General features: G+C 36.7%; 2 protein-coding genes across 3 annotated transcripts in view; one reads left to right on the top strand and one right to left on the bottom strand.

The window, feature by feature from the left end:
- The window catches only part of CLTC (clathrin heavy chain), a 64,129-nt gene extending 48,117 nt beyond the window's left edge, over window positions 1-16,012 (top strand). Inside the window, exons 18-33 of one of the 2 annotated variants that reach the window (XM_019736320.2) lie at window positions 2,361-2,483; window positions 3,457-3,602; window positions 3,827-4,010; window positions 4,211-4,403; window positions 4,858-5,015; window positions 5,195-5,359; window positions 5,485-5,592; window positions 5,678-5,845; window positions 5,968-6,117; window positions 6,212-6,343; window positions 6,461-6,571; window positions 7,457-7,627; window positions 8,014-8,235; window positions 9,474-9,494; window positions 13,121-13,196; window positions 14,974-16,012. In XM_019736320.2, coding sequence (XP_019591879.1) covers window positions 2,361-2,483; window positions 3,457-3,602; window positions 3,827-4,010; window positions 4,211-4,403; window positions 4,858-5,015; window positions 5,195-5,359; window positions 5,485-5,592; window positions 5,678-5,845; window positions 5,968-6,117; window positions 6,212-6,343; window positions 6,461-6,571; window positions 7,457-7,627; window positions 8,014-8,235; window positions 9,474-9,494; window positions 13,121-13,196; window positions 14,974-15,098 — 2,253 coding nt within the window. In that variant the 3' untranslated portion in view covers window positions 15,099-16,012. The remainder of the gene's footprint in view (window positions 1-2,360; window positions 2,484-3,456; window positions 3,603-3,826; window positions 4,011-4,210; window positions 4,404-4,857; window positions 5,016-5,194; window positions 5,360-5,484; window positions 5,593-5,677; window positions 5,846-5,967; window positions 6,118-6,211; window positions 6,344-6,460; window positions 6,572-7,456; window positions 7,628-8,013; window positions 8,236-9,473; window positions 9,495-13,120; window positions 13,197-14,973) is intronic. The other variant, XM_019736322.2, reaches the window with a different exon arrangement.
- A 4,199-nt stretch (window positions 16,013-20,211) lies between these two features.
- PTRH2 (peptidyl-tRNA hydrolase 2) lies at window positions 20,212-25,842 on the bottom strand. Its single transcript, XM_019736325.2, has 2 exons — window positions 25,703-25,842; window positions 20,212-20,834 (listed from the first exon to the last, which is right to left on the bottom strand). Exon 2 carries the CDS (start codon window positions 20,832-20,834, stop codon window positions 20,295-20,297), a length of 540 nt encoding a protein of 179 aa, XP_019591884.1. The 5' UTR covers window positions 25,703-25,842; the 3' UTR covers window positions 20,212-20,294.
- Window positions 25,843-25,849: the final 7 nt, after the last annotated feature.

Raw genomic sequence — 25,849 nt, 5'->3', positions numbered from 1 at the left:
ATTGCTACCCCAGCTTTTTTTTTCTTTCTTCTATTTTTATGAAAATTTCCATTTTCCATCCCTTTACTTTCAGTCTGTATGTGTCTTTCAATCTGAGGTGAGTCTCTTGTAGGTAGCATATTTAAGGGTCTTATTTTCTTACCCATTCAGCCACTGTGTCTTTTGATTGGAGCATTTAATCTATTTACATTTAATGTAGTTGTTGATAGATATGTAGTTATTACCGTTTTGTTACTCATACTTTTTATTTTCTTTCTCTTTGTTTTGTCCTAAAAAAGCCCCTCTAACATTTCTTGTAATACTGATTTGGTGGTGATGACTCCTTTAGATTTTTCATGTCTGGGAAGCTCTTTTATCTTTCCTTTGAGTGTAAATGATAGCCTTGCTGGGTAGAATACCCTTGGTTGTAGATCCTTGTTTTTCATCGCTTTTAATATTTTGTGCCAATCCCTTCTGGGCTGTAAAATTTCTGTTGAGAAATCAGCTGACAATCTTATGGGAGGTCCCTTTAAGTAACTAACTGCTTTTCTTTTGCTGCTTTTAGGATTTTCTCTTTGTGTTTGAACTTTGGCATTTTAATTATGACGTGTCTTGGTGTGGTCCTCTTTGGATTCATCTTGTTTGGATTTCTCTGCGGAAGACATACGATTTTTTAAAAAAATTTATTTGCCAATAGTTTTGATCTTAAAATGTCCAAAATAGTAGATCAAATCTGTATTCACTTATTAACATTTTAACCCCACTAGTTTTTTCACTTGTGTTTCTGTATGCTATCTATGCGTGTATGTGCACACTATGCATACATTTTTTAAAACATGAGAAATGTCATATATCATGGCCTCTTCAATGTGTATTTCCTAGCAATAAGGATGTGTATTCTCTTTCATAAGGGCATTATAGGTACCAATATCAGTCAGTTTGACACTGATGGAATATTTCTTAAAATTTATTTTATTCCAATTTTGTCAGTTGACTAGCAATTTTTCCCTCCAGTCTAGGATTACATATTGCATATAGTTGTCATATCTCTTTAGTATCTTTTAATGTGAAACAGTTCTTCAGCCTTTCTTTGTCTTTGTAAAAAGTCTTTTTTTTCTATTTGTAACTTTTTATTGCTGTGGAATTCACATATCGTGAAACACTTGAAAGTGAACAATTCAGTTACAGTACATTCACAATGTTGTGTAATCTCCACATCTATCTAGTTTGAAGTTTTCATCACCTCATAAGGAAACCAGGTACTCATTAAGCAGTTATGTCACGTTTTCCCTTCTTCCTAGCCCCTGACAACTGAGCTCCTTCTGTCTCTATGGATTTACCTATTCTGTATATTTCAGATAAATGAAAAGTCTCTTTTTTTAAAAAAGAGAGTGGTGTTCACTTTGAGTTTCTCTGATAGTGCCTCCTGATTAGATTTAGATTGTACATTTCTATCCAGAATATTGCTTAAGTGATTTGTCTTTCTCATGCTGTTATATGCAGAAGCACCTGACATTCTTTTGTCCCTCATTTGTGGAGGTACTTTTTATCAAGTCAATTTCTTTACTGTGTAATTATTGTATTTTCCCTTGCAGATATTAAATAGTCTGCAAGGAGACACTTAAAACCATGCATATACCCTGTCCCCATGTCTCCCTTCCTTCACCAATTTAGAATCTATTGATATTTCTTGAACCATTCTTCATGTGTCTATTGCAAAATGACAATTTTTCCAACTCCAGTACTTTCTCCGCATTTATCAGTCAGTACTCGTGTATTCATGTACTCATGAATTTCTGTTTTATTCAATAGGTTATAATACACCACTGTTTTGGTACTTCAATTCTGTTTTGGCTAATAGAAACCCCTTCAGTCTGTTTCCTAGGGCTTTTGTATCATGGTCTCCTCATTCTTTGAGCACTTCTTTATTTTTTGGCATAGCAAGTTACACCATGCTCTCGTACTCTCCTAGCCCTGGAATACACCATTTTTCCAGGGGAATGCCATTAAAAATGCAGATCTGGGCTATTAGGTATATTTGCTTTAAGGATCATTCAGTGGTCAGAAATATATGCATATATGTACATACATCCTTTCATATACATGTATACAAATATAAGTATAGATCCAACATCTATACTTGGGATGCTTTTTAAAGGACTCCAGAAATTAATAACTATGTTTTTTCTGTTGATTGAATTTTAATTTAAAAAAAAAAAAGCTTGGTTGTGACTTATTCAAGATTATATGTAAAAATAGTGGGTTTTTTTCCCTATAAAACAAACATGGTTTAAATGATAGGAAATAACCTTTAAAAGTAAAGTCAGTTATAAAAAGTCTTCACTTCTTACCTTGAAAATAATCTTTAATATCTCGTATAGGTTTGTAATGAGAATTCCCTCTTCAAAAGTCTTTCCCGCTACCTGGTGCGCCGAAAGGATCCAGAATTGTGGGGTAGTGTGCTGCTGGAAAGCAATCCTTACAGGAGACCACTAATTGACCAGGTAAAATTGACAAATGTGTTTCAGGCTCATCTTTTTAACTATGATAAAACCTTTCCCCTCATATACCCAAATATACTCAAATGTGTCATATTTAACTGAAAGAAAGTAGTAAAAAGTAGAAAAATAAAAAAAATTAATTATAAGACAATATCATAAATGTTAACAAAAATAAAATACATCTTCCATAAGGAAATACATCCCAAAAAAGATTATTTAATTGTGTAAAACTCTAATCATCATAGTTCAAAAAGAAAACAGCAAGCTAAACATTGAATGAGTAAGAATTGCTATTACTAATACCTGAGAAATTCTAAAATTGATTGGAAATATTCAAGATAGTGATAAGTTAGCCAAGGATAAGAATTGATAACAGAAAATACAAAAGACCAAATGGGTCAATATTAAATCTCCCTAGTAAGCAGAAAACTGCAAAAGAGATGTGGGCTTATAACTATATAAAATTGAAATATTTTTTAAAACCCTAAAAATTGGAAGTTATAATGATTATTAAATTCTTATAGAAGTATAAATATGGAAGAGAATAAATTAAAAGCTGTTAATTTTTTGTTCCTCTTCTAAGCATTTCTAAGGAAAATTTTCAAGTAGATACAGAGCTTCCTGGAAAAAATATTGCAACACCTGTGAACCATACAAATAGCCAAAAAGGGAGGAATTACTGAGTATAGAATGCCACTGCTATATGGCTATTAAAGTGATACTGGGGAATGGTTATTATGAATAATGTTTTAATCAGGGAAAGGATAGAAATTACGTAATTAGGAAAATTTTTCAAGAGAATGGAAGTATACGTGATATGGGTATACATGAATTTGTGTACAAAGACCTTTGACTGGTAAATTTAAAGATATTTTCCTCCATTCTTTTCTACCTATTTCTACTGAAAGGCCAACTTAATAGATATCTTCAAAATCACCTTGATTCTTAGTATTTATTGGCTATATACCCTCTCTAGGTTGTACAAACTGCCTTGTCTGAGACTCAGGACCCTGAGGAAGTGTCAGTGACTGTCAAGGCTTTTATGACTGCAGACCTTCCTAATGAACTCATTGAACTGCTGGAGAAAATTGTCCTTGATAACTCTGTATTCAGTGAACACAGGTATGCTATGAGAGAGGTCCATTGGCTATTTATATTCAATCTTTAATTGTGGCCTTTCAGTTTCGGGAAGGAACAAAGACACCAAGATTGGAGAACGTTGTCTTCTACTACCCTCCTCTTCTCACCCTACCTCTTGAGACAAAAAAACTGTTTATAGCTGCAGTGTTGATCCTTTATGACTTGTGAGCTTTTAAAATGTTGCATTCAAATCTTTTTTCTTAAAGGAATCTGCAGAACCTCCTCATCCTCACTGCAATCAAGGCTGACCGTACCCGTGTTATGGAATATATTAACCGTCTGGATAATTATGATGCCCCAGATATTGCCAACATTGCCATCAGCAACGAGCTGTTTGAGGAAGCATTTGCCATTTTCCGGAAATTTGATGTTAACACTTCAGCAGTGCAGGTGAATAAGCCCTTAGACTACCCAACTTGATTTACTAAATGTAATGACTTCTCTTCATTCCATATATGCACTTTCCTATGAAGGTAGGCATACCTGATTGTGGTGGCAGTGAGAACAATAAAATCCTGACTGCTTAATTGTAATTGCCATGTATTAAGATTCATTTTACTGTAACACTAATTCAAAAATTGGTTGTGTAGGTCTTAATTGAACATATTGGAAATTTGGATCGGGCATATGAGTTTGCTGAACGCTGCAATGAACCTGCAGTCTGGAGTCAACTTGCGAAAGCCCAGTTGCAAAAAGGAATGGTGAAAGAAGCCATTGATTCTTACATCAAAGCAGATGATCCTTCGTCCTACATGGAAGTTGTTCAGGCTGCCAATACTAGTGGTATGACTTCTTTTAGGTGTTTGTGACATCAGAAAATGTACTTAAGCTATGGTTAAGCTAAGCATTAAGATGTTTGTATATTCTGAATTATGTAGGAGTTAGATACTGTAGTGTTACTTGTGAAAACGTTTAGCTCTCCATCTTAGTCCAGATAAAGAGAGGCTACATTTTGTGAACTTACAAAGGTCCATGGAGACGATTAATTTTCTGTTTTGAAGGCTCATAAAATCCTGATCAAGTTCTAATCTTACAATTTAAAGGGGGAATTCAGCTGTTCTTTGTGGTAATAATACAGAAGCGTAATAGTTTTGCTATTGTAGATGTATTTCACTGATTACATGTGTTATTGTCTATAATGTTTCCTTGAAAAGGAAATTAATAGCAATTCTCATTTACTTGGGTGAAAAGTTAAATGTTAGTGTTAGGATTAATTTTTTTCTTTTTTCATACCTAGGAAACTGGGAAGAACTGGTGAAGTACTTGCAGATGGCGCGTAAGAAGGCTCGTGAGTCCTATGTGGAGACAGAATTGATATTTGCACTGGCTAAAACAAACCGCCTTGCAGAGTTAGAAGAATTCATCAATGGGCCAAATAATGCTCATATCCAACAAGTAAGTTTCCTGTTCAGAAATTTTGGCAGAGCTGAAAAATGAATAGTTGAGTAATTTTATTTGTTTAGTAGGATCAACAGATCACAACCAAAGATTTCTAAGGAAAAAAAAATTTTACATGAAAAGTATTATTTCTCATTGAGTTTAGGCTTACCTAGACTGAATTGTCTTTTTTTCAGGTTGGTGACCGTTGTTACGATGAAAAAATGTATGATGCTGCTAAGTTGTTATACAATAATGTTTCCAATTTTGGACGCTTGGCATCTACCCTGGTTCACCTGGGTGAATATCAGGCAGCTGTTGATGGAGCTAGGAAAGCTAACAGCACTCGAACATGGAAAGAGGTAATCTCAATACCCGTTTAAATGAAGAACTGAGATGCTCTTTAAAAATGATCTTTAAACTGATTGATTGAATTAACCAGCTATGTTTACATTTGAGTTCACATAATTGAAACTTTTATTTGTAGGTCTGCTTTGCCTGTGTAGATGGGAAAGAATTCCGTCTTGCTCAGATGTGTGGACTTCATATTGTAGTACATGCAGACGAGTTGGAGGAACTTATCAACTACTATCAGGTAATGAACAGGAATCTTTTATATTAACTGAGATCTTACGTATGCCATGGATGTTCTTATCTTATTTAATATTTCCTTTATTTAGGATCGTGGCTATTTTGAAGAACTGATAACCATGTTGGAAGCAGCACTGGGACTTGAGCGAGCTCATATGGGGATGTTTACTGAATTAGCCATTCTATATTCTAAATTTAAGCCACAGAAAATGCGGGAGCATCTGGAGCTTTTCTGGTCCAGAGTGAATATTCCTAAGGTAACCAACCTTTAACATTGTGAAGCAATTCTGAAGCTGAAACTACTTTAAAATATCTCTTTTTAGGCTATTAGCTAGAATTAGAGACTCATATTTAAAGCAATCAAATATGTCTTACTCAGGTGCTAAGAGCTGCAGAACAAGCTCATCTTTGGGCAGAATTGGTATTTTTGTATGACAAGTATGAAGAATATGATAATGCCATAATTACCATGATGAATCATCCAACTGATGCATGGAAAGAAGGGCAGTTCAAAGATATCATTACCAAGGTGTGTACCTTTTTCAGAAGACAAAGACTTCAGAAGGAGTAAGCTCATTAGGAAATAACTGTGACTGACTTACATATGCTTTTTCCCATTTTAGGTTGCCAATGTGGAACTATACTACAGAGCAATACAGTTCTACTTAGAATTCAAGCCTCTGTTGTTAAATGATTTGCTGATGGTGCTGTCTCCACGGTTGGATCATACTCGTGCAGTCAATTATTTCAGCAAGGTAATCATTTTTAAAACTTCAGAACTTTATGACAAGGATCTAAAACACACTTGGATTGCTTTTGTCCATGGAACTTGAACAATGTGCTATATTTGTAACAAACTCTTTATTTTAAAGGTTAAACAGCTACCACTGGTGAAACCATACTTGCGTTCAGTTCAGAACCACAACAACAAATCTGTGAACGAGTCACTGAACAACCTCTTTATTACAGAAGAAGACTATCAGGTAAAACCTTTTGGTTCTTGCATCTAATCTCAAAACTCAAGTTATGACTGGGTTGTAAAGTTGGTATGTTTTACAGTAAAAAAAAGCCTATTGTACCTCAGGATTACAAACAGTAGGTACTTATGTGCCGAGGGTCTAAATTTAGTGAGGTTTTCAAGATTGATAAACCTGCTTTCTAATTAAATGCCAAGTTTGCAGAATTTTGCTTAGATCTTGACTTGCTTTAGGTTACTTCATCCGTAAATCTAGATTTTAGGTAGTGTTGAAAGTCTTTGATTTCTTAAGTAGTCCATAAAAGTTCTTCAGTATTAACTGTATTTTTTCACTGCTTTTCTTGCCCAATACCATATTAGTATCTTTTAGTAAACTTTACCTTGTGAAGGATTGCACAGAAACAAAATTAATTAGAAATAAGGTTCAGCTAGTTGCCTTTTTTCTTTCTCTCAACACCATTTTCTTTTAGGCTCAGATGCCATGCCCATCTGTATGACTAAATATCATGTTGAGTTGTGTCAGGAGTTTAAATCTTACCCTCCAAATTACACTTCTTACCCTCCAAATTACAAATCCTCCCAATTTCATAACCAGTCAGGTTAGTCCTTGATACGGAAAACCTTGGAGAAAATTATGCCATTAGAGATTTTATAGTACCTTTGAGGAATTTATTTGTTATAAAATTAGATTGAAGAACCTTGATACTTATTCACATTACAACTTTGTGGTTTGATGCTTGAATCTAGGCTGTCATATTATAATGATCAAGTCATGTACAATTAGTTGTGTACAGTAACGGCTTATTGATCGAGACTGGTAGAACATAGACTTTAAACTAAAATGAAATACTGAGTTGGCATTTGGATGGCTTTGTTTTATTATTTTTTTAAGGCTCTGCGGACATCAATAGATGCCTATGACAACTTTGACAATATCTCGCTTGCTCAGCGTTTGGAAAAACATGAACTCATCGAGTTCAGAAGAATTGCTGCTTATCTCTTCAAAGGCAACAATCGCTGGAAACAGAGTGTTGAGCTGTGCAAGAAGGATAGCCTGTACAAGGTGGATAAAGTTGGTGGGGGCAGGGCTGTTAAACCAAGTAATAGATGATTTGTGCTAACCCTGAAATGGTATATTACAAGTGATTATAGTCTATAAAAGTATTAATTTTGTGAATATGAGAATTGCTTTTAAGCCCCCATTTGAGGAGATGGCAGTTAAGTCAAGTTCTTGATTCTAGGGAGCTATCTTATGTTTATGTCAAACCTCTCTCTGTTGTTCTTTTTTAAAAAAAAAACAAAAGAATGCTTTACGCTGACCTTTTCTTTCAACAAATCTTTAATTTAAATGATATAACTGGAAGGGTTTTTTCCCCCATTGAATTACTTGGTTTACCAGTTTGGTATATTTGAGTTTAATGTTTGACCTTCATCCTTTCCTTTGACTAGGATGCTATGCAGTACGCCTCTGAATCTAAAGATACTGAGTTGGCTGAAGAACTCCTACAGTGGTTTTTGCAGGAAGAAAAAAGAGAGTGCTTTGGAGCTTGTCTCTTTACCTGTTATGATCTTTTAAGGCCAGATGTTGTCCTGGAAACTGCCTGGAGGCACAATATCATGGATTTTGCCATGCCCTATTTCATCCAGGTTATGAAGGAATACTTGACAAAGGTAATGACACCTCTGGATCTATTTAGAACTAATTATCTTGAGCATATGTAAAACTCCATGTGCAGACTTACTTTTTCAAGTGTTTTTTCTCTAGAAGTGAGTCATTTAGTTGATCATAAAATATTCCTGTTCTCCATAAATTTTAAATATCTGACAAATGACATTGCATGGGAAAGGGAATTAAAACATGACTTGTCAGAATGTTTATCCTCAGTGTATTTCTGGGGATGAATAGTATTACTTCTATATTGTATGTTTGTTTGTTTTTAAACATTTGATACATTTTTTTTTTTTTCAAACTAATGTCTTCCTCAAATTAGTTCTTTTAACTCAGATGTCCATAACTTAGTAGTGTAGATTCCCTTTATTTGGTTGGTTCTTGACTGTAATATGTATATGTTTCCCCTGGGGAAGCTACATCTGTATTCTTAATATCCTGTTAATCTTCTCAATATTTTGATAGTTTTACCCCTAATTAAAAAATACAATAGGAGGTTAACAATTAACACATTTCCTAAAAGTACATTAAATAACCTGGGAGTGTAATCATATAAAATTCACTTATTCATCTTAGTGTCCCTTTATGATATTAGAATATTTTTCACCCTGTTTTCAACAGTTACTAGTTTTCTTGCTGTAGAATGTTTTAAAATGGTCCTAAAGGACCCATTTTATGAAAGCGAAACATGCTTATTAAAATCAGTTTCACATCTGATCTCTTCAGCATGCCTATTTAAAGGGGGTAAAATAGCACACCGCTAACAACCCCCCATATATGGAGTATTTGCTTCGGCTACCATTCAATTAGATACCATTGTGTCCAGTTAATTTAAGAATTAACACTTTCTGTGTATAAACTGCTTGAAGTTCAGTGTAAGAGAAAAAACAGTTGCCTTATCTTAGCCATAGATGAGATAGCTTCTTTTCTTATGCATAATGCCAACTTGAGACCTGGCTCTAAGCTGCTGTTAACCGAAGTGCTATAAATTTTACTAGCATTTAAGCTGCTTTCTTTCACACTGACTAGCATAAATTCTTCTGCGATAAGCTCTGAAGTTAAAAAAAATACATATATATTCTAAATTTTGCTTCCAGTATGCCCTTTATTTTCACTTTTCTCATACCTTTTTTAGTGGTTAGATGTTTCTCCCCTAAACCTTTGTTGCTGATTCTACCTTTTTATGCTCAATATGGAATTTGATTTTTTTCTAAGCTGCACCTTCTGAATTCCTTTGCAGGTTGATGCAATAAAGGAAAAGGTGAAAGTTGATTCTTTTCCATCTTTAAGTCTGGAGGACTAAGTCTAAGGAATTTGCATGATTTTTTTTCCTTCCTTTTCTACACTGCTGCTGCTGCTTTTTCCCCCCAATAAATTTTCACTAAAGCCTCTGCAAGTCCCTTGAAACATAACTATAATAGAGCTGTAGGACGTTAGTAGATGTTTGCTACTAATCGGCTAATAGGCTTTAGGAAGGGCAGGAGGCTAATCAGTAGTTGGTTCACAGTCTCTTAAATATATTACTAAAAACCGAGCATGGTGAGTTTCCATATTCCAAAGTTTCAGGAAATTTCCCTGTCAGGGTATCTGGACTGTAATAGGATTTTCTTAATACTCTAAATAAATTTAAACAGCCTCTGGTTTTATTTTGTGAGCTTGCCTGACAGTTGTTGAATTTATATATGTATATACATGCCCTAAAAGGCTTTTTGGGTTTTTTTTTGGTATTGAAGGACTGTGATCCAGTTTCTGATCTCTTGATTCTTACTAATTTTTTGCTGAAAGTAGATACAAGAGATACTAGCTGCTTCCGAAGAGACTTTCCTCATGTTTCTCCAGGTGTCCAGTTCTTATGGTGCTAGTCCATTTTCAAGAGGAATCAAAACTTTTTAAATCATGAGAGTTGCTAAATCATGAGCTTGCTATAATTGTTGCTAAGCAACATGGATTATTTCTGTATATAATGAAGCAATATTAACTTCTACTTTCTGTAATAAGACACACCTCTGAAGCTACCTAAAATTTGCTCTCTTGTTCATCTGTTGGCTTGTCCAAGGTCAAATTTAGGCACCTTTTGGTTGCTGCTTCCTGTATTGGCTTGTCTCCATTCCAATATAAATGAAACCAACTTGCAAGTGTATGTCTGGTATCAAATTGTGGTAAGAGGTGGGGGGAGGTAAAGGAGAGTTGGAACAAATTTAAAAGAATTTGGGTGGGGGACAATGCCTTGGGATTTTGTTGAACCAAACTGGAGTCACCATTGGAACTTAGGGCGAACCTGAGTAAAATGCATTGTGTGTGAGGCCCTTCAGCAGCTAGTAAGCAAGGCAGTTAGAAAGCGTGTGTGTGAAAACCAGGTAAATGAACTGCAGTGGTATGCGTTGTTTTAAATCAAGCATGTACAACAGTCATTGCAATTACATCATACTATTTCTGAAACTCTTAAAGCATTGCTGTGGGCTGTGTGTGTTTCTTGAGAGCCTGTAAAGCAACAGTCATCTTCAGATCTCACTTCTTGCTTCAGTACTTTTGCCTTTTTTTCATGCACACATACACCAAAATAACTGACTGCATGTTAACTTTTCCTGTGCAGCATATTGCAGTCTTTGTGGAAAAGCCTTTTACATTATAGTGAATTTTCAATAGTGCAGATGGAACTGAACTCAGTGACGTGCTTACGTGTAATTTTTCTTTTTAAACCCAAGGATCAGAAACTTTTGTTACAGCTCTTAACAAAAGCTTGTGTTCATAAAAGCCTTCTCTGCTTTTCTTTTCTGAGCAATCTAAATTGGGTCAGTGGAAACAAAAATTGGATGTTGCTGTGCCAGAGGCTGTCCCATTATACAGACAAATCAAAATTTTTTGCTTAGCTTGATGCTACTCCTTCAGAGTTCTTATTTTTTGTTTTTTTTCCCCTTGTGCCCAGCCTGCCTATGTCTATGCCTGGGCGTGTGTATTGCTAGCTTTTCTAAGTCTTACATGTACTTCTGTAGTAGGACTTCTGTCTTCAACATCTGTCTCAGACATTAACTTTTTAAACATGTGTTCACTTTAGATTCTTTTCCTTGAAAGTCTGGAAATGTATTATGTGGTTGTTGGATTTTTTGTTTTTCATTTTTCTTCTTCTTAGAAGTTATTAATGTATACACATCCATGTATTTTTTTGTACAACCTCTTTAGCTCACTTTTGGATACTGTTTAGGTTAGCAGAACTCCATCTGACCTTTGATGGCACAGACTGTGCTTTAAAGTATATAGCTATAATAATTTTTGTTTATAAGTTTGGATGCCAAACAGTGGGTATTTCTTGTGGTACTTATATTCCATAGCAGTCTTTAATTTGATACTGAGGTAACTGAACGAACACTTAGGTTATAAAATAGGAAAATAGTATATAAAAGCAAATTAACCCATATTCCTAAGGTAGAAAAATGACATTTTACCTGAAGGTGTCTAGAGTCTATTTCAGTTTACTTTTCTCAAATTTTGTTCCCTTACAAATTAGGATTAGACCCATACTTATGATATTTAATATTAAATAACTAAAACATATACGAAATACCGTCATAACCTGAATGGCTGATCTGAAGACTCCAACACACTATTTTGAATAGTTTCAAATAGAAACTAGGGGCAGCCTTAACCTTTTTAGGACCCAGTCTTCATAGCTTTTTCATTGAAGTTGGCATGTCTTTTATGCCTTTTTGAAGAACATGCAGGGAACATTCGTAAAAGTTTCCTTCCTGCCCTCTGCCCCCCATCTCACTCAGCACATTTGTGACTTTGAAAAACACTAGTAGTAATAGCATCGAGACTTGAAGTTTAGTTTTACTTTAGGTATTATGTAGTGCAATTATAAGGCTTTGGTTGAGATACCAACTTTTAAATATAGTTTAAAAGACAAATATAGTTTCAAAGGCAAATGGAAGTTGTACAGTGGAGATGCTCTAATCCTAGTGTCCCAATGTCACTTCTCCCTAATTCTTCACATCATTAAAGAAACAAGTCATGCTAGTCCTAGGAAGAACTTTGCAGATATCTCATTCACCCGTCTCAGGAAATTTTTTGAGGGTCAGTGCAGTGGTTTGCCAAGGTCACACAACTAGTTAGTAGAAGGACCTATGTATTCCAGCTCCTTTCTTTCACTAATACATTTGGACTCCTCTACAGTATTATTTCTGTCTGATGCTATCCACTTGTATTTAGAGTAGCTAGCATATAATAGCCATTTACTTCTTTGGCTTAATCAAAAGCAAAAAATTTCTTCCTTGAAGAAGTTGAGGCAAAATCATGTATTCCTAATTACTTCTTAGAAAATTGAGCATAAAATCATGCAGCCTGTCTTTATATAAAAAGATCAGATACGGAGCCACTTGAGTCTTAAACTTTAGTCCGCACCTGTAACCAGTATCAGCAGAAGCTGTACACACTGGGCAAAAGGTAGCTTATTCTGCACAAGTACTTGTCTAGTCATTAGACTCATTTTACTTTTTTGAATACCATTTCCTTTTGGGAGGAAGTCTTGCCAGGTCATGAGTTCATTATTACTATCTCTGATAGGGTTTAGTCTTCATTTGAAAAAGTGGTTCCTTCTCATTATCTCCCTCCCTCAGGCTGGCTGCATCCTAGCATGCCCAGTTGTAGCCTGGTGTGCGCTTTTATGGCATTTATAAATCCCTCCTTCCTGAGGGTTTATAATGACAGTGCTAAAAATCACCTTGACTGAAGTATGAACATTGCCATTGAATTTGAGGGGCCTGAGAATGTTCTTTCTAGTCCGTTTTATTTTGACAAAATTTAACATACTAAGGCTTTTCCACTTTCTGCCATAAACCTAGGTTTATAATACTTTTGAGATGCTAATTAACATTACCTGTTTTTCTCCAGGTGGACAAATTAGATGCTTCAGAATCACTGAGAAAAGAAGAAGAACAAGCTACAGAGACGCAACCTATTGTTTATGGTAATCTGTCTCTTTTTATCCTCACAGGCATACAGTAGACAGATGTTTCATTCTGTAGGAATTCTACCTCAAAATAGAAGGATAATCTGCTAAAGTGTAAAAAGTCTCCATGAGTTAAGAAATAATACTGTAATTTTTTTTTCCTGCAAACAATCTTAAGGCAGGCATTGACATTATTCACTAAGATAATCTTAAATGAAAAGACAATCTCAAAAAACTTATGATCATAACCTAAATTTTCCTGTGGTCTGGTCACTGATTGATTATTCCTAAATTACTGAGAAAGAAGTATTAGTGAGTTCAATTTTCAGAAGTGCCAGAGTTCTCTTTAGTATGTTTTACATGAAGAGAACATCCTCTCTTTAAATTCTAATTGGGACAGAGAACTTGTATAGAGTTTCCATTTGAGAACTTTCCAGAGACGTAGGATATTGAAATTCTCAGTGAATATTTAAGGTGTAATTCAGTTCCTTCTTACATGTCTGAACTACTTCCCGTTTCCATCTCACTCTTGGTGAACAGATTCATTTCAACAATGAACTTGAAAGGTATAGGTTATACCAGTATGACCAGGTGTTCTTTGGAGGAGGACATAAAATTATGACCATTGTATCTCATCCTGCTGAAGGAAATGATAATATACAAATCTATTATGGCATTGTCTCCTTTATATTATAAATAAAAAGGACTTCAGAAATTTAGTGGACCAGATAGTTTTGATAAAGTTGGAGAAGATAAACTTTAAGTAGATTCTAGACATGGGAACAAGATGTTTGACGTATGTGAGATGGGAAACACAGGAACAAACACAGAGTGAGTATAATAATTTGGGGTCACCTACTGAATTTGGCTTGCCTTCGGGGTGTTTACAAGGACAGGCCTTGTAGGCTGTTGACAATGGGGTTGAAATTTTAAGAAAATGTCAATACAAGGTTAGAAGTGATTTTTTTTTTTAATAAACTGCAGGTTTGCAAAAAGAATTTGCTTACTAAAGACAATTTTGGTTGCTATTCACAAAAAAGGAGAGACATGAGGTCACTTGTCTGGGAGAAATCTTGTTCAAGGTTTACATTCTAGTGGGAGAGTACTTTTGTGGTGGCTGGATAGAGGTGTTATGTTTTCTCCCTCTAAATGAGCCAGGTTCTCTACAGGTTGTTTTCTGTATGTGGTCAACTACTATTTAAACGTCATTAGAGTGTTAGCATAGTATTTGAAAGAGGTTGTATGCTCTAGTGGATTTCATACCTAATGTATATTTGAATATGTTTTGTTATTTTTTATTGCTCTCTCTAAGTACTGGATTCTTTGCTCAAAATGCGTTAGGGTTCATGACTGTTTACATGCATTTAAATTTAACTTTAAACGCTCAGTTGTGTTGAAACCATGTTGTGTTAAAAAATTGTTTTCTGTGTTAATTCTGTATAATCACCAAATCTAATGTGCGACTACCATGTGGTGATAGGCTTATTAGCAGATGTCTTGCCTGATCATGTCAAGCACGCATGTGCATATTGCTTTGAAAGGTATGAAGTAACGTAATTATTGTGACAGTTCTGGCCCTCAGCCCTGCACTGTGTGTTGGCTTTTAAGGCAGAACCTTCTTAGGGTGACTGTCATGCCAAAATTGTGACAGCCTAAAGTGCCCCCGCAAAACTCATTCTAAATTGTGATTGTGCTGCTAGAGTAGGGGGGATTGGAGTGTGATAGTCCTACAACGCTAACATTTTTACCACCCTCTTGCCCCCTGCCCTTGCTCCTTTTTGTTTCCCACCTTTAGGTCAGCCCCAGTTGATGCTGACAGCAGGACCCAGTGTTGCAGTCCCTCCCCAGGCACCTTTTGGCTATGGTTACACTGCACCACCCTATGGGCAGCCACAGCCTGGCTTTGGGTACAGCATGTGAGATGGAAAGCTGATCCTGTAGTCGCCTATTTTCGTACTGAAACATCGTCTCTACCCGCTTCTCAGTTTGTAACAGAGGAAAACAGGCACACATTCTTATAACCTTTATTTCATGAAGGACTACTTTTTGTTTCTAACTATAAACTTGGATCACCTATGTTAAAAGCTTATTTCACATTCCGCATCATTTTAGAAGTTATTTTCAAAGGGGAATAGTTTCAATGTTTTATTCACTTGGGCTTTTTTTCTTCCCCCTGATTCTTTGAAAAACTGCTTAATATTCAATCAATTGTGAAGAACCTGATTTGCACTCTGTAGTGTTTAAAGAAAAAAAACTCTAATATTGAATCTCATGAATTTAGTGTATGTAAACAGCTTACAATATGTATTGTCTAAATGCATTTAAATCTCCTTTATTCAAAGAAAAGCTAAGGTGAATATATTGGTATGTGACCCTGCGAGGCTGTCAATGCCAACGAAGACGACACTAATCAGCATCGCCTACACTGGACTGCAGTGCTCTCCAAATTATTCGAAAAATGCATTACAGAAAACTTGCCTGAATTTTAAACGAGCATAAAAGGCCCTCTGACCTATGCAGGTTTCCTCATTACGCGTATAGAAAATGCTAGTGTGTTTTTGCTCACTTCATATGTAACAGGTGCCCTTCTGTTGTGCTGTATCCTGTGCTTTTTCTGTGGGACCATTCCATTCAGGAACAAAGAGCACCATGATTCCAATCTGTGTGTATTTACTAACCCTTCCCTGAGGTTTGTGTATGTTGGATATTGTGGTGTTTTAGATCACTGAGTGTACAGAAGAGAGAATTCAAACAAAATATTGCTGTTCTTCAGTTTCGTTTGTGGAATTTGAAATTACTCAAATTTAAAATAAATTACTGGACTGTGGAAATAACATGTAGAATGGCAGTTTTAATTAAATACCTCTCAAACTGAAACCAAAAGAACCATGGTTTTGGTAGTTTCGTGTTGGGTTCTGAGGGGACAGGGAGGTGTGAGAGCGGTAGCGGAACCCGTGTTGGGACGTGTGGAAGGACTGTATACATCACGTGCAGAACTGCAGTTAATAAGGGACATGCAGTAGGTGAAAGAACCAGTCAGGTTCTGCATTTCAGCTGTCTCCATCATTTGAACCAAGTGACACTTTTAGGTTTTATCTCAGCTTTTCACTAAAATGAACAGATCATGACTGTTAAATTTTATTAACTGAAATAAAAGAATATAAACATGTAGTTAACATGCTGTTCCTCGCCATGAAATTGTAAGGGTCCCCAAATTACAGTTTAAGGTGATTTTTTTTTTTTTTTTTTTAAAGTAGTGTCTGAATCCAACTCTTCTGGTGGATGGCTGAGAATCTTACTTTCACTATTAATCCTTAGTAGAGTTAGAGAGCTGCCTACCTTGTGTTGACACAGAAAGGTTTTTAAAAACTTAGAAGCCCTGCTCTTCCCCCATCCTCAATTTCATCCCCTTTATTTTCCTATAGGAAATTACAGTACTACCTGGAAAATCCCTTTTCCTTTTTTGGTTTGTCACAGTGAACACATTTTGCTGTTTAGGCCCTGACTGTATTTGTTTTTGCTGGATCTCTGTCCCCCCTCTTCATCATTATCAAAATCAAGAGGGAGACTAGTAATGGTGCCTGTGAGCTCATTCTTTTCAGAGTCAAGATTTGTTCTCCTGGAGCTTTCTGTACTTTGAATCAACTGTTTTTTATCAGCAGAATTATTCTTCTCTCTTTCTTCCCTTCCCTAATAGAAACAGGTTAAAATACTTTAGTAAAGATTTCCTTATAGCATACTTAAGAATTTTTTTTTGAAAGAACAAGAAAGTCTTGTGTTCCTCATGTGCGGCGTCCTGTGAGACTGAGTTGCCACTTAAGTCATCCATAATGGTCTATAGTAGAATGACAAAGTGCTGTAGTGTAAGACTTATGTTCTAATCCTGAGCAAACTTGTTCTCTCCTGTGTATATTAATGCTATGAGTACTTTTCAGAATTACTTGCAGGAGTTTAAATCACAAAATGCTTGGCTCAAGACTGGGCAATAAACTGTAGTTTAAGGGGGTGGGTCTTCCCTAACACTACTCTGAATAGGATGATGGTCTGGGAGAAGGAATTAAAAACAGAAAACTAGGGTACAAAGAGTCCTTAGCACCCTAAATGTAACTGAAACAGGAGAGAAGAGGGGAGACATTAATGGGAAGCTTTTCAGGATGTAAACTTGCTTTTAGTGATCTTCCTCCCTAGTATCCAAATACAGCCTTTGTACCAGAAACAAAAAAAATCTGTGATGCTTGTTGACAACCATTTCAACATAGACATTAGTACAATAGCAAGAGACTGATGATCTCCAAGTAGGGATTCTGGAATGTTCTGTAAATTGATTTACTCATGCAGATATTCTCACAGTAGTGGGTTCTCAAACTTTTTCTCAGGATCCTTTCATACTCTTAAATTACTGAAGATCCTTTAGTTTATGTGGGGTTGTATCTATTAATATTTACCGTATTAGGTAAAACAATTTTTAAAAATTATTAATCCATTTAAATATAACTAACTCATTCCATCTTAACATAAACAATTAGGAATTAACCATATTTCCCCAAACAAGTCTAGTGATAAGAGTGGCATTGTACTATTGAACAGTCTCTTCAGAGTTTGTCTTAAGATGGCTGGCTTCTCATATGCACTTCTGCATTCAATGGTATGTTGTTTTTGTTGAAGTATATGAAGAAAATCTGGCCTCATATAGATATGTAAATAGTAAAGGAAGAAGTATTTTAATAGCCTTTTCAGATACTTGGGGTTAGTTGAAATGTGGAATCTGAAACCATAAAAGTGAACTCTTTGTACTGTTATATTAAATCTATTTGTCTGTCTTTACTTTGAATGGATCTTTTACCCATGCATGATTTGTACCCTCATGCATTGGTTATGTGGAAAATACTGATTTATTATGTCAGTTTTTCTACATGTGGACACATTTTATTTTAAAAAATCATTTGTGAGAAATGCTGATTTTATCAGAAGTCTTACCTTTTGGGAAGCTTAGAAGAGAGGCAGATACAAATTTCCCTAAATACTGTCAACTGTTACTTATGAGGAAATATCTGCCAGCCCCCCAGATCTGGATAACCAGTTTGTCAGTTGTTCTTGCCAGTAAGGCTGTTCCATGACAAAAGTACTAGTTCATCTCACGACTCAGCCACACAAATCTTTTTCAAATCATACTTGGTGTACACCAGAGTGTTTCATGTTAGAGTATTGAGACAAATGGTCATGGTCAAATTTAATAATACTTTTATTGCTTCATCGAGGATATTAAGTGAAACTGTTTTTTGACTGATTATAGGGCAGTGAAAACTACAATGACTACTTATTCAGGTAGGTGCCCTTGTCTTGATCTGTGAAAAGTGCCAGCAGGTTTACCCACGATTGCTTTTGTATCATCAGTGCAAATGTCACCACAGTGAAAAAGAAAAATAATGTCTTAATATTATGAAAATAGTTTGGACCCCCTGAAAGTGTCTGAGAGAAACCATGGGCTCTCCCCGTACTTGGAGAACTATAAGATGAAACCTATAAAAAAAATACTAAGTACAGGTAAACTAGAAAACAATCATAATAGATTCCCAGAATTACCAGAGTTTGTATACTATTCATTCTAGCAGATATACCATAACTTATTACAATTATTTGAATCAGCCACAGGCCATCCTGTTGGGAATGCACTGTTCTTTGAACTTGGAACCACCAGTCTCTGAGGCAAGCCTCAGAAATTACCTGAGCCAGAGTCATGCTTGAATTCTCTTCAACCCAGTTACATGCTGTTGCATCACTTTTGAATGTAGTAGTAAAAACATTCTGTTTAAACAGTGGCTACTGTGGCATCATTCAGTTGCAGTTTCTCCTGTGCTGTCATATGCTAGTATAAATGGCATAAAACTGGCCAAATATTAGAACCTGTGACTAGCTGCAGTAGCTTTAGTGGTTTCTGCCCCCAGACTCCACTGAACTTATCCTTAGTTGTGCTATCATGCTGCTATGTCGAAGTTAACTGCTAAGTAATGCTAATTGTTGAAGTTCACCACAGAGAGTTGGAGCCACTTACCATGCTCCTGTTAACAAAATTCTCCCTGGCACCACCATCCTACTCAGGGAGATACTGAATTTAGAAAGACTGTCAGGATCCTCCCAAAGAAGGCTTTCAGGAAAAATGGCTTTTGCAAGAAGAGATTGCAAAAAGGATGGAAGCTACGTTGCTTTGGGAGCTGGGAACTTCCCCTTTATATTCTGGGCAGCTGGTATGGCATAGTAATTACTGGAATTGTGTCATGCTATGTGTATAGGGATCAAAAGGGAAATAAAGGTGCCCTTAAATAATTGAATTATCTAGTTCCTTAAATTCCAGGCAAACAGTGGGATGTTGGGATGACACTACATTCATTTCACAATTACCATAAAATCGTATGCATGCCTTCTACTACCTTCAAGGTCTGCACAAGTCACTTCATAAGTTTCAATGCCTTCACTGTTAAGAAAGCATATAAAGCAACTTTTACACGCTATGATGTAGAACCACTGCTGAGAACCTCTGGCTAGTGTGGGTCAGGGACACGAACATAGAACGCTACACAGGTGGGTTATATCAATGCTATAAAACATCAACTTTGAGGCGTTTATTTAAAAATCCAGGTTAGATTCTAAACTCGTTGTGGGTAGCTATACCATCATCTACAAATGAAGTCGACCTGTCAGTCATCCAGAAAGTGACAGCGGGGAAAACTGCAGTTTGCATCCAGTGGGACTACACTTGAACCTGTCTCCGAGGGGGACAGCAACATAGTCTTGGGGAAGAAGAGCTATTAAAACACAGAGGGACCTAACCATGCATAGGGAATACTGTTTCCCCCCCTTGTAATCCAATTTTGTTGTGACCTATTCCTCTTAAGTATTTTTTGTTTCAGCACTTGGAACTACTGGGACCATCATAACTAACCTTTTTTCCCCCTTTGGCCCCAAGATAACTAACTGTACCAAGTACATGACAGAAGAACACAGGAACAGATTTTCATCTACAGAATACTTAAACTGGGGGAAGAAATTCAGCTTTTATTCAATTTAACAGTTTCAAATGCTTGTGGTAGTGGGACCATCATCATACAAAACTCCACTTTAGTAAAGTTTTAGGTGACCAGTGACTTTGTCAATTAGGTCTGCTGGTCCTGGCCCAATTCCTAGGACAGTTTGAGAGCCTGGTGCAATCTGAGTACGTCCAGCATCTTGGATTAAACTTACAGTCAGCCCCAGCATTTTCGCGTGGGTCAGTAATTGAAGCAGAGTTTCTTCATCAGGGGCTTTGACCACCACTTTGGGTTGGCCACAGTACTCCCACTGTTTGAGCAATTCAGGATTTCTCCTTTGAATTTGCTTGTAAGCAGAAACAGCAGCATGAGAACACTGGGCAGCCACTTTCCCTTTTCCCATCTTTAAGTCATTTCGAACCACAAGAATCATTTTGTACTCCCCGCTCTCTCCTAAGATGCTCGTTTCAGTTCCGGTCTCTCTGTCTGTCTCACTCACTGAGCTTCTGGGGATCGTCCCGAAGCGTATGCGGAGGCCCCAGCCCAGGCACATGCCACAAGCAACTCCGGCAGCCAAGCTGAGTGCACCAGGATGAGCCAAATACTCCATAACCAAGGATTTGGAAAGCATCTTAAAGGAAAGAAAAAAGTCATTACGATCTAGCAGTGAAATTCATCGGCTTATCAGATAAAACACCTTAACAGTAAGTATATAAGCAACATTTAAAACTATACGAGGTCATCCAGAAAAAATGCAAAATATATCTTGGATCTTACGCATGTACTGTCTTTTCCTCCTCTGATCTAGAAAAGATTCAAGAATACAGGGGAAGCAGTTTAGGTCACTTTGAATTGCAATGTGAGGAATCTCTCTCTCCTTGGACAAAACAAAGCTCTGTTCCTCAGTTTTTCTAACTCTTGTGGAGAAAGGAAATTTTCTGTTTTACCAAGATGCCCTAAGGGTCTAAAGAAACCAAGAAAACCCCCCGCCACTCTTTCTGAAATATAGTTTTATTTAATTGTGTCTTCATAATACAGTGGTTTCAATAGGGATGGGACCAGCCCCTCAGAGAAGTTCCTAGCTGTCAAAATCACAGGCCTGGAGTAAGGAGCCTGGCTGACATTTACTGCACCCGAGCATGGAATGCTAAAAGTCTTTACAGTGAGGATTTGTCCCATTGGACATCATTATATTTGAAAAACTATTAATACCCGAGACTGGAACCCAACTTCATTTTACATATGAACACAAAGTATTTTCTGCATAGTTTTAATACACACTGAATTTACCAGAAGTCTATCACATAAAACAAAGGAAGATCATCCTTTATCATTATCAGAAATTCTTGTTACCCCAGCAAAGTTTTTCATGGTATTTGGGTCACCAATAAAACACATCAGTCTACATTTGAAGCTGTTGGAGTCATATGAGTCTATGAATAGGCACAAGTCCTAGAAATACATATTTTATCAAATTTATTTTTCTCATTTATGTTAAAATTAGGAAATATTTTTGAAATTACAAGGTAGATTATACAGTATTATCAAATATTTTAATATCAGGATAGTATTGGGGAAGGTGATGTTGAACTTTGATGTATTCACATACTATAAAACTCAGCCTTTTAAAGTATACAATTCAATGATTTTTAATATATCTACAAGATTGGTTAACAACCATCACCACTATTTAATTCCAGAACATTTTCACTGCCCCAAAAAGAAACCTCTGTACCCATTAGCGGTCATTTCCCATTTTGCTCTCCCCTAGCCCTGGCAACCACTAATTTACTTGCTCTTTATGGATTTTCCTATTCTGGACAGTGATATAAATCAAACCATACAATACGAGGTGTGATCAAAAACTACAGTGAATGTTTCAATTTAAAAATATAGTATAAGACACATTGCCATTAATCCCCCTCAATATACTCCCCCTTGCTTTGAACACACTAATCCCATCATTCTTGCCACTTTCTGAGCAGTTCTGGAAGTCCTCTTTCGTGTGTGTCTTTAATTGCACTGTCGTGGCTGCCTGAATTGATTTAAAATGTTTACCTTTCATGATCATTTTGACTTTTGGGCAGATCCAGAAGTGGCCTGGTGCCAGATCCGGTGAATAAGATGGACGAGGACAAACTAATGTTTTTACTTGACAGAAATTGCTGTACCAGAAGCGATGTGCAACATGGAGTGTTGTCATGATGGATGATGAAGTAAAGACACAAAAGAGACTTCTAGAACTGCTTCTGAAAGTGGCAAGAGCGATGGGATAAGTGTATTCAAAGTGAGGGGGAGTGTTCTGAGGGGAATTAATGGCAATGTGTCTTTTACTGTAATAAATTTTTTTATTTAAATATTCACCATATTGTTGGATCATATGTATATCATTTTAGAGATCAGAAGATAAGCCCAGCCTAGAAATACAGATTTAAGAGACCTTAACATATAACAGGTCACTGAAGTGATGAAAGTGGATGAGGCCACTGGGAAAAGTATACAGTGTGAAGAAAGGGCTAAAACAAGGAAAGAAACATTTGAGGTTCAAAAAAGAGTGACATGGAGTAGATATACATATAGGACTTTATGGCTCTAGACACCTTTGCAGCCAGGAAAAAAATTATAATGTATCTATCATTTAGTTACTACATGATGCTTACATATCAGCAGGATTTCTCTGGTAATCTAACAAACTCCAAATAATATGGAATTATATTTAAAAGTCTACTAACCTTTATGTCAACAATTAGAAGGACTCTCTCTCTGAATTAATTTCTAGGTTGCAAAGAAACCAAATATCCCATATACTAAATTTAGGTACTACCTGGAGAAGGGAATTATATATAGAGGACCTATTATGTGTTGGGTAACATGCTAAACCCCTTACTTCTATTACTGTTGCTATGAAAATGAAAGGAAGACATTACCCTCATTTTAAAGATAAGAAAAATAAGAATCAGAGAAGTTACTTATCCATAGCAACATACTAATAAGAGCGATATAAAATGTACTCAATCTAAAGGTCATGATGGAAAGCTTCTCATCTTCAAAACTTTAAAAACAGGTAAGCAGAAAAAGTTCCAGAAATCACCACGTTTGTTTATCATTTCTTTCCCATATCTCATGAGGTCTCTAATTCTAAAATGTTCAAATTAATACTAACATCTTTGTTCTTTAGGGTGTTCTAATCTTCTAACAGCCCGATCAGATTATCATGTAACTCCACCAAAAGGTGTTTCAGTATGTCCCCTTTCCTGCGTGTCTTCTATAAATATACCAATAAACCCAGTGCTTGAAACCAAGGTAAAAATAACTATTCTTAGTCTCACAGATAATACTGGGCAATGATGGCACTGAAAAATAAACGTGTCCTGTAAAACCATCTTCTTAGTACCTTCTAATTCCTCTGCCAGACTAGACACCTTTCACCAATGCTCTTGAATCCCATTACCATCCATTAATCCCATTCCACTGGCTACTGCCCCTTGGCCTTTTCCAACCTAAAACTTCCTTTCCTCTTGGACCTTAAACCACTGCCTCATTTTTCCTCTTCCATTTACCTCTAACCTTCTGCATTTACCTGCCTCCCTTCCCCACTCAGATGAAATTGCTAAGGAATCAGACACTTGCTAATTGCCAACTGTAGTTGCCTCTTTTTAAGCCTCATCTAGAGTTTTCTGCACCACTCACTGAGAACTTTTCTTTAAACTTTCCTCCCTTGAATTCTTTAACTCAGTTTTCACACCATTACCATCCTACCTTTCAGAATAGCTGGTTTTCCAGGTTCCTTGTCTGGCTCTATGTCCTCTGTTTTCCCCTGATGTATGTATTATTAGCTTACACATTTGGTTCTCTTTTCAATCTACACCTACATAGTTCAATACAGTAGCCATTAGCCAAACGTAGTTACTTAAACTTAAACTAATTGAAACAAAATAAAAATTCATTTCTTCAGTTACACTTAGCCACAGTTCAAGTGCTCAATAGCTCAATAACTTTAAAGTCGCTAGGGGCCACTCTACCAGACACTCATATAGAACATTTCCATGACTACAGGAAGTTCTATTGGACAGTGCTGGTTTATATACTGTCCGTCCATTCAATGAATATTTACTGAGAGCCTATTGTGCCCCAGGCATTGTTCTGGACCCTGGATATATATAGAGCACTGAACAAAACAAACTTAACATTCATGGAGTTAACATTCTAGTAGGAGGAGACACAACAGTTTGTCAGATGAACAATCTCACTTATCTCCCAAATCATCATATGCTGAGGCCCACTAAAGCCTCTCTTGGGCTCCAAACTTGAATGTCCAGCTTCTGCTAGATTTCACCACTTAGATGTCTATGAAGTACTCTAACCTGTGTCCTAAACTGAAGTCAGTATCCCCTTCCTTCTCAAACCCCTTTTTTCTGTATTCATTTCTGAGTAACCCTGGACTTTTCATCTTCTGTCTGACCACATCCAGTCACCTACACTTGTTGAATTTATCTGTCTTAAACCATCTCCTTATCTCTACTTCCAGTGCCCTAATTATCTCTTGGCCAAAAGCCTCCAAAATTAACGTCACTACCACTAATCTTTCCACATTTGCTTCAGTCTTGCTCTGGGTCATCCTAGTCCATCTGCCCTTATCATTATACTTCTAAAACACAAATCTGATTCTGTAATTTCCCTGCTCAAAAATCACTGGATAAACGCCTAAAGAATAAGACATAAACCCTTTTGCACGAATTTACAGCACTACACAATTTGGTTACAACCTACTTTATCCTTCTGACCCACTTTCCTGCAATATACTGTACTATCCAGCCACACCAAATTACTAGATTCTTTCAAGTTGCGATCTTTCCTTGAAACTGTTTTCCATTTTTCTCCACTTGAACACACAAACAAAAACATCCTCTTCACCCGTGAAGACGTAGTTCAAATGACACCTCCCTCTGGTCTTTACCACCCCGCCCCCAAGTCTTTATTCTCCAGATCGGCTGTAACATACATAACTACTGCAGATCATATTCTCAGCGTCCAGTACAGTGCCTGGGATAGAATATTAAAGAATTAAATACTTTTCGAGGCATTATGTCTGTGTGACACGGAGGAACCAAATTTTCGATCATATTCTTAGAAATCTTTTCTTTGCTCGTAGGACTCAACTTGATACGCTGTGTATTGAATAAACACTCAGCAGACTGTAAGCCTGCTCGGTATTTTCTCACATTCGGAGCGAGCGCATCGATGCTGCCTGACTGGAGGATTTTCCTGGGAACTAAAAATTCTGGGTCCTTTCCCTCTCCAGAATCTTGGTCCCTTCTTCCAAAGAACGACTGGCAGAACAAGAAGAGTGGCTCCAGCGGCCAATGGGCGGAATACAGTTTATGAAGAAGATGAAGGGTTGGGGAGGGGGGGTTACGGAATGAGGTAGGAAGCAGCAGTCCAACTGGAGAGGATGCAGAAAGACATCCCTCTCCTTCGCCCTGTGAAGGACCGACCTACCTGGAGCACCTCTCCACCTCACTGGCGTCTTCGCGTTCTTCACTTCTGAGTAGCGAGCACGCTTCTGCCGCGGGGGTTACCTTTTCCGGGATCCCTTGACAACAAGTTCCGGATCAAGAACTGCGTAGAGAACAGTCATTCTTCCTC

This window comes from Rhinolophus sinicus, linkage group LG15 (assembly GCF_036562045.2).
Source record: "Rhinolophus sinicus isolate RSC01 linkage group LG15, ASM3656204v1, whole genome shotgun sequence".
Lineage (NCBI taxonomy): Eukaryota > Metazoa > Chordata > Mammalia > Chiroptera > Rhinolophidae > Rhinolophus > Rhinolophus sinicus.
The sequence above is the reverse complement of the archived record's forward strand: the minus strand, read 5'-3'. Positions and strand labels throughout refer to the sequence as shown.

Excerpts from the sequence above, each read along its gene's own strand:
- PTRH2 (XM_019736325.2), bottom strand. The coding sequence starts at position 20,834 with ATGCTTTCCAAATCCTTGGTTATGGAGTATTTGGCTCATCCTGGTGCA.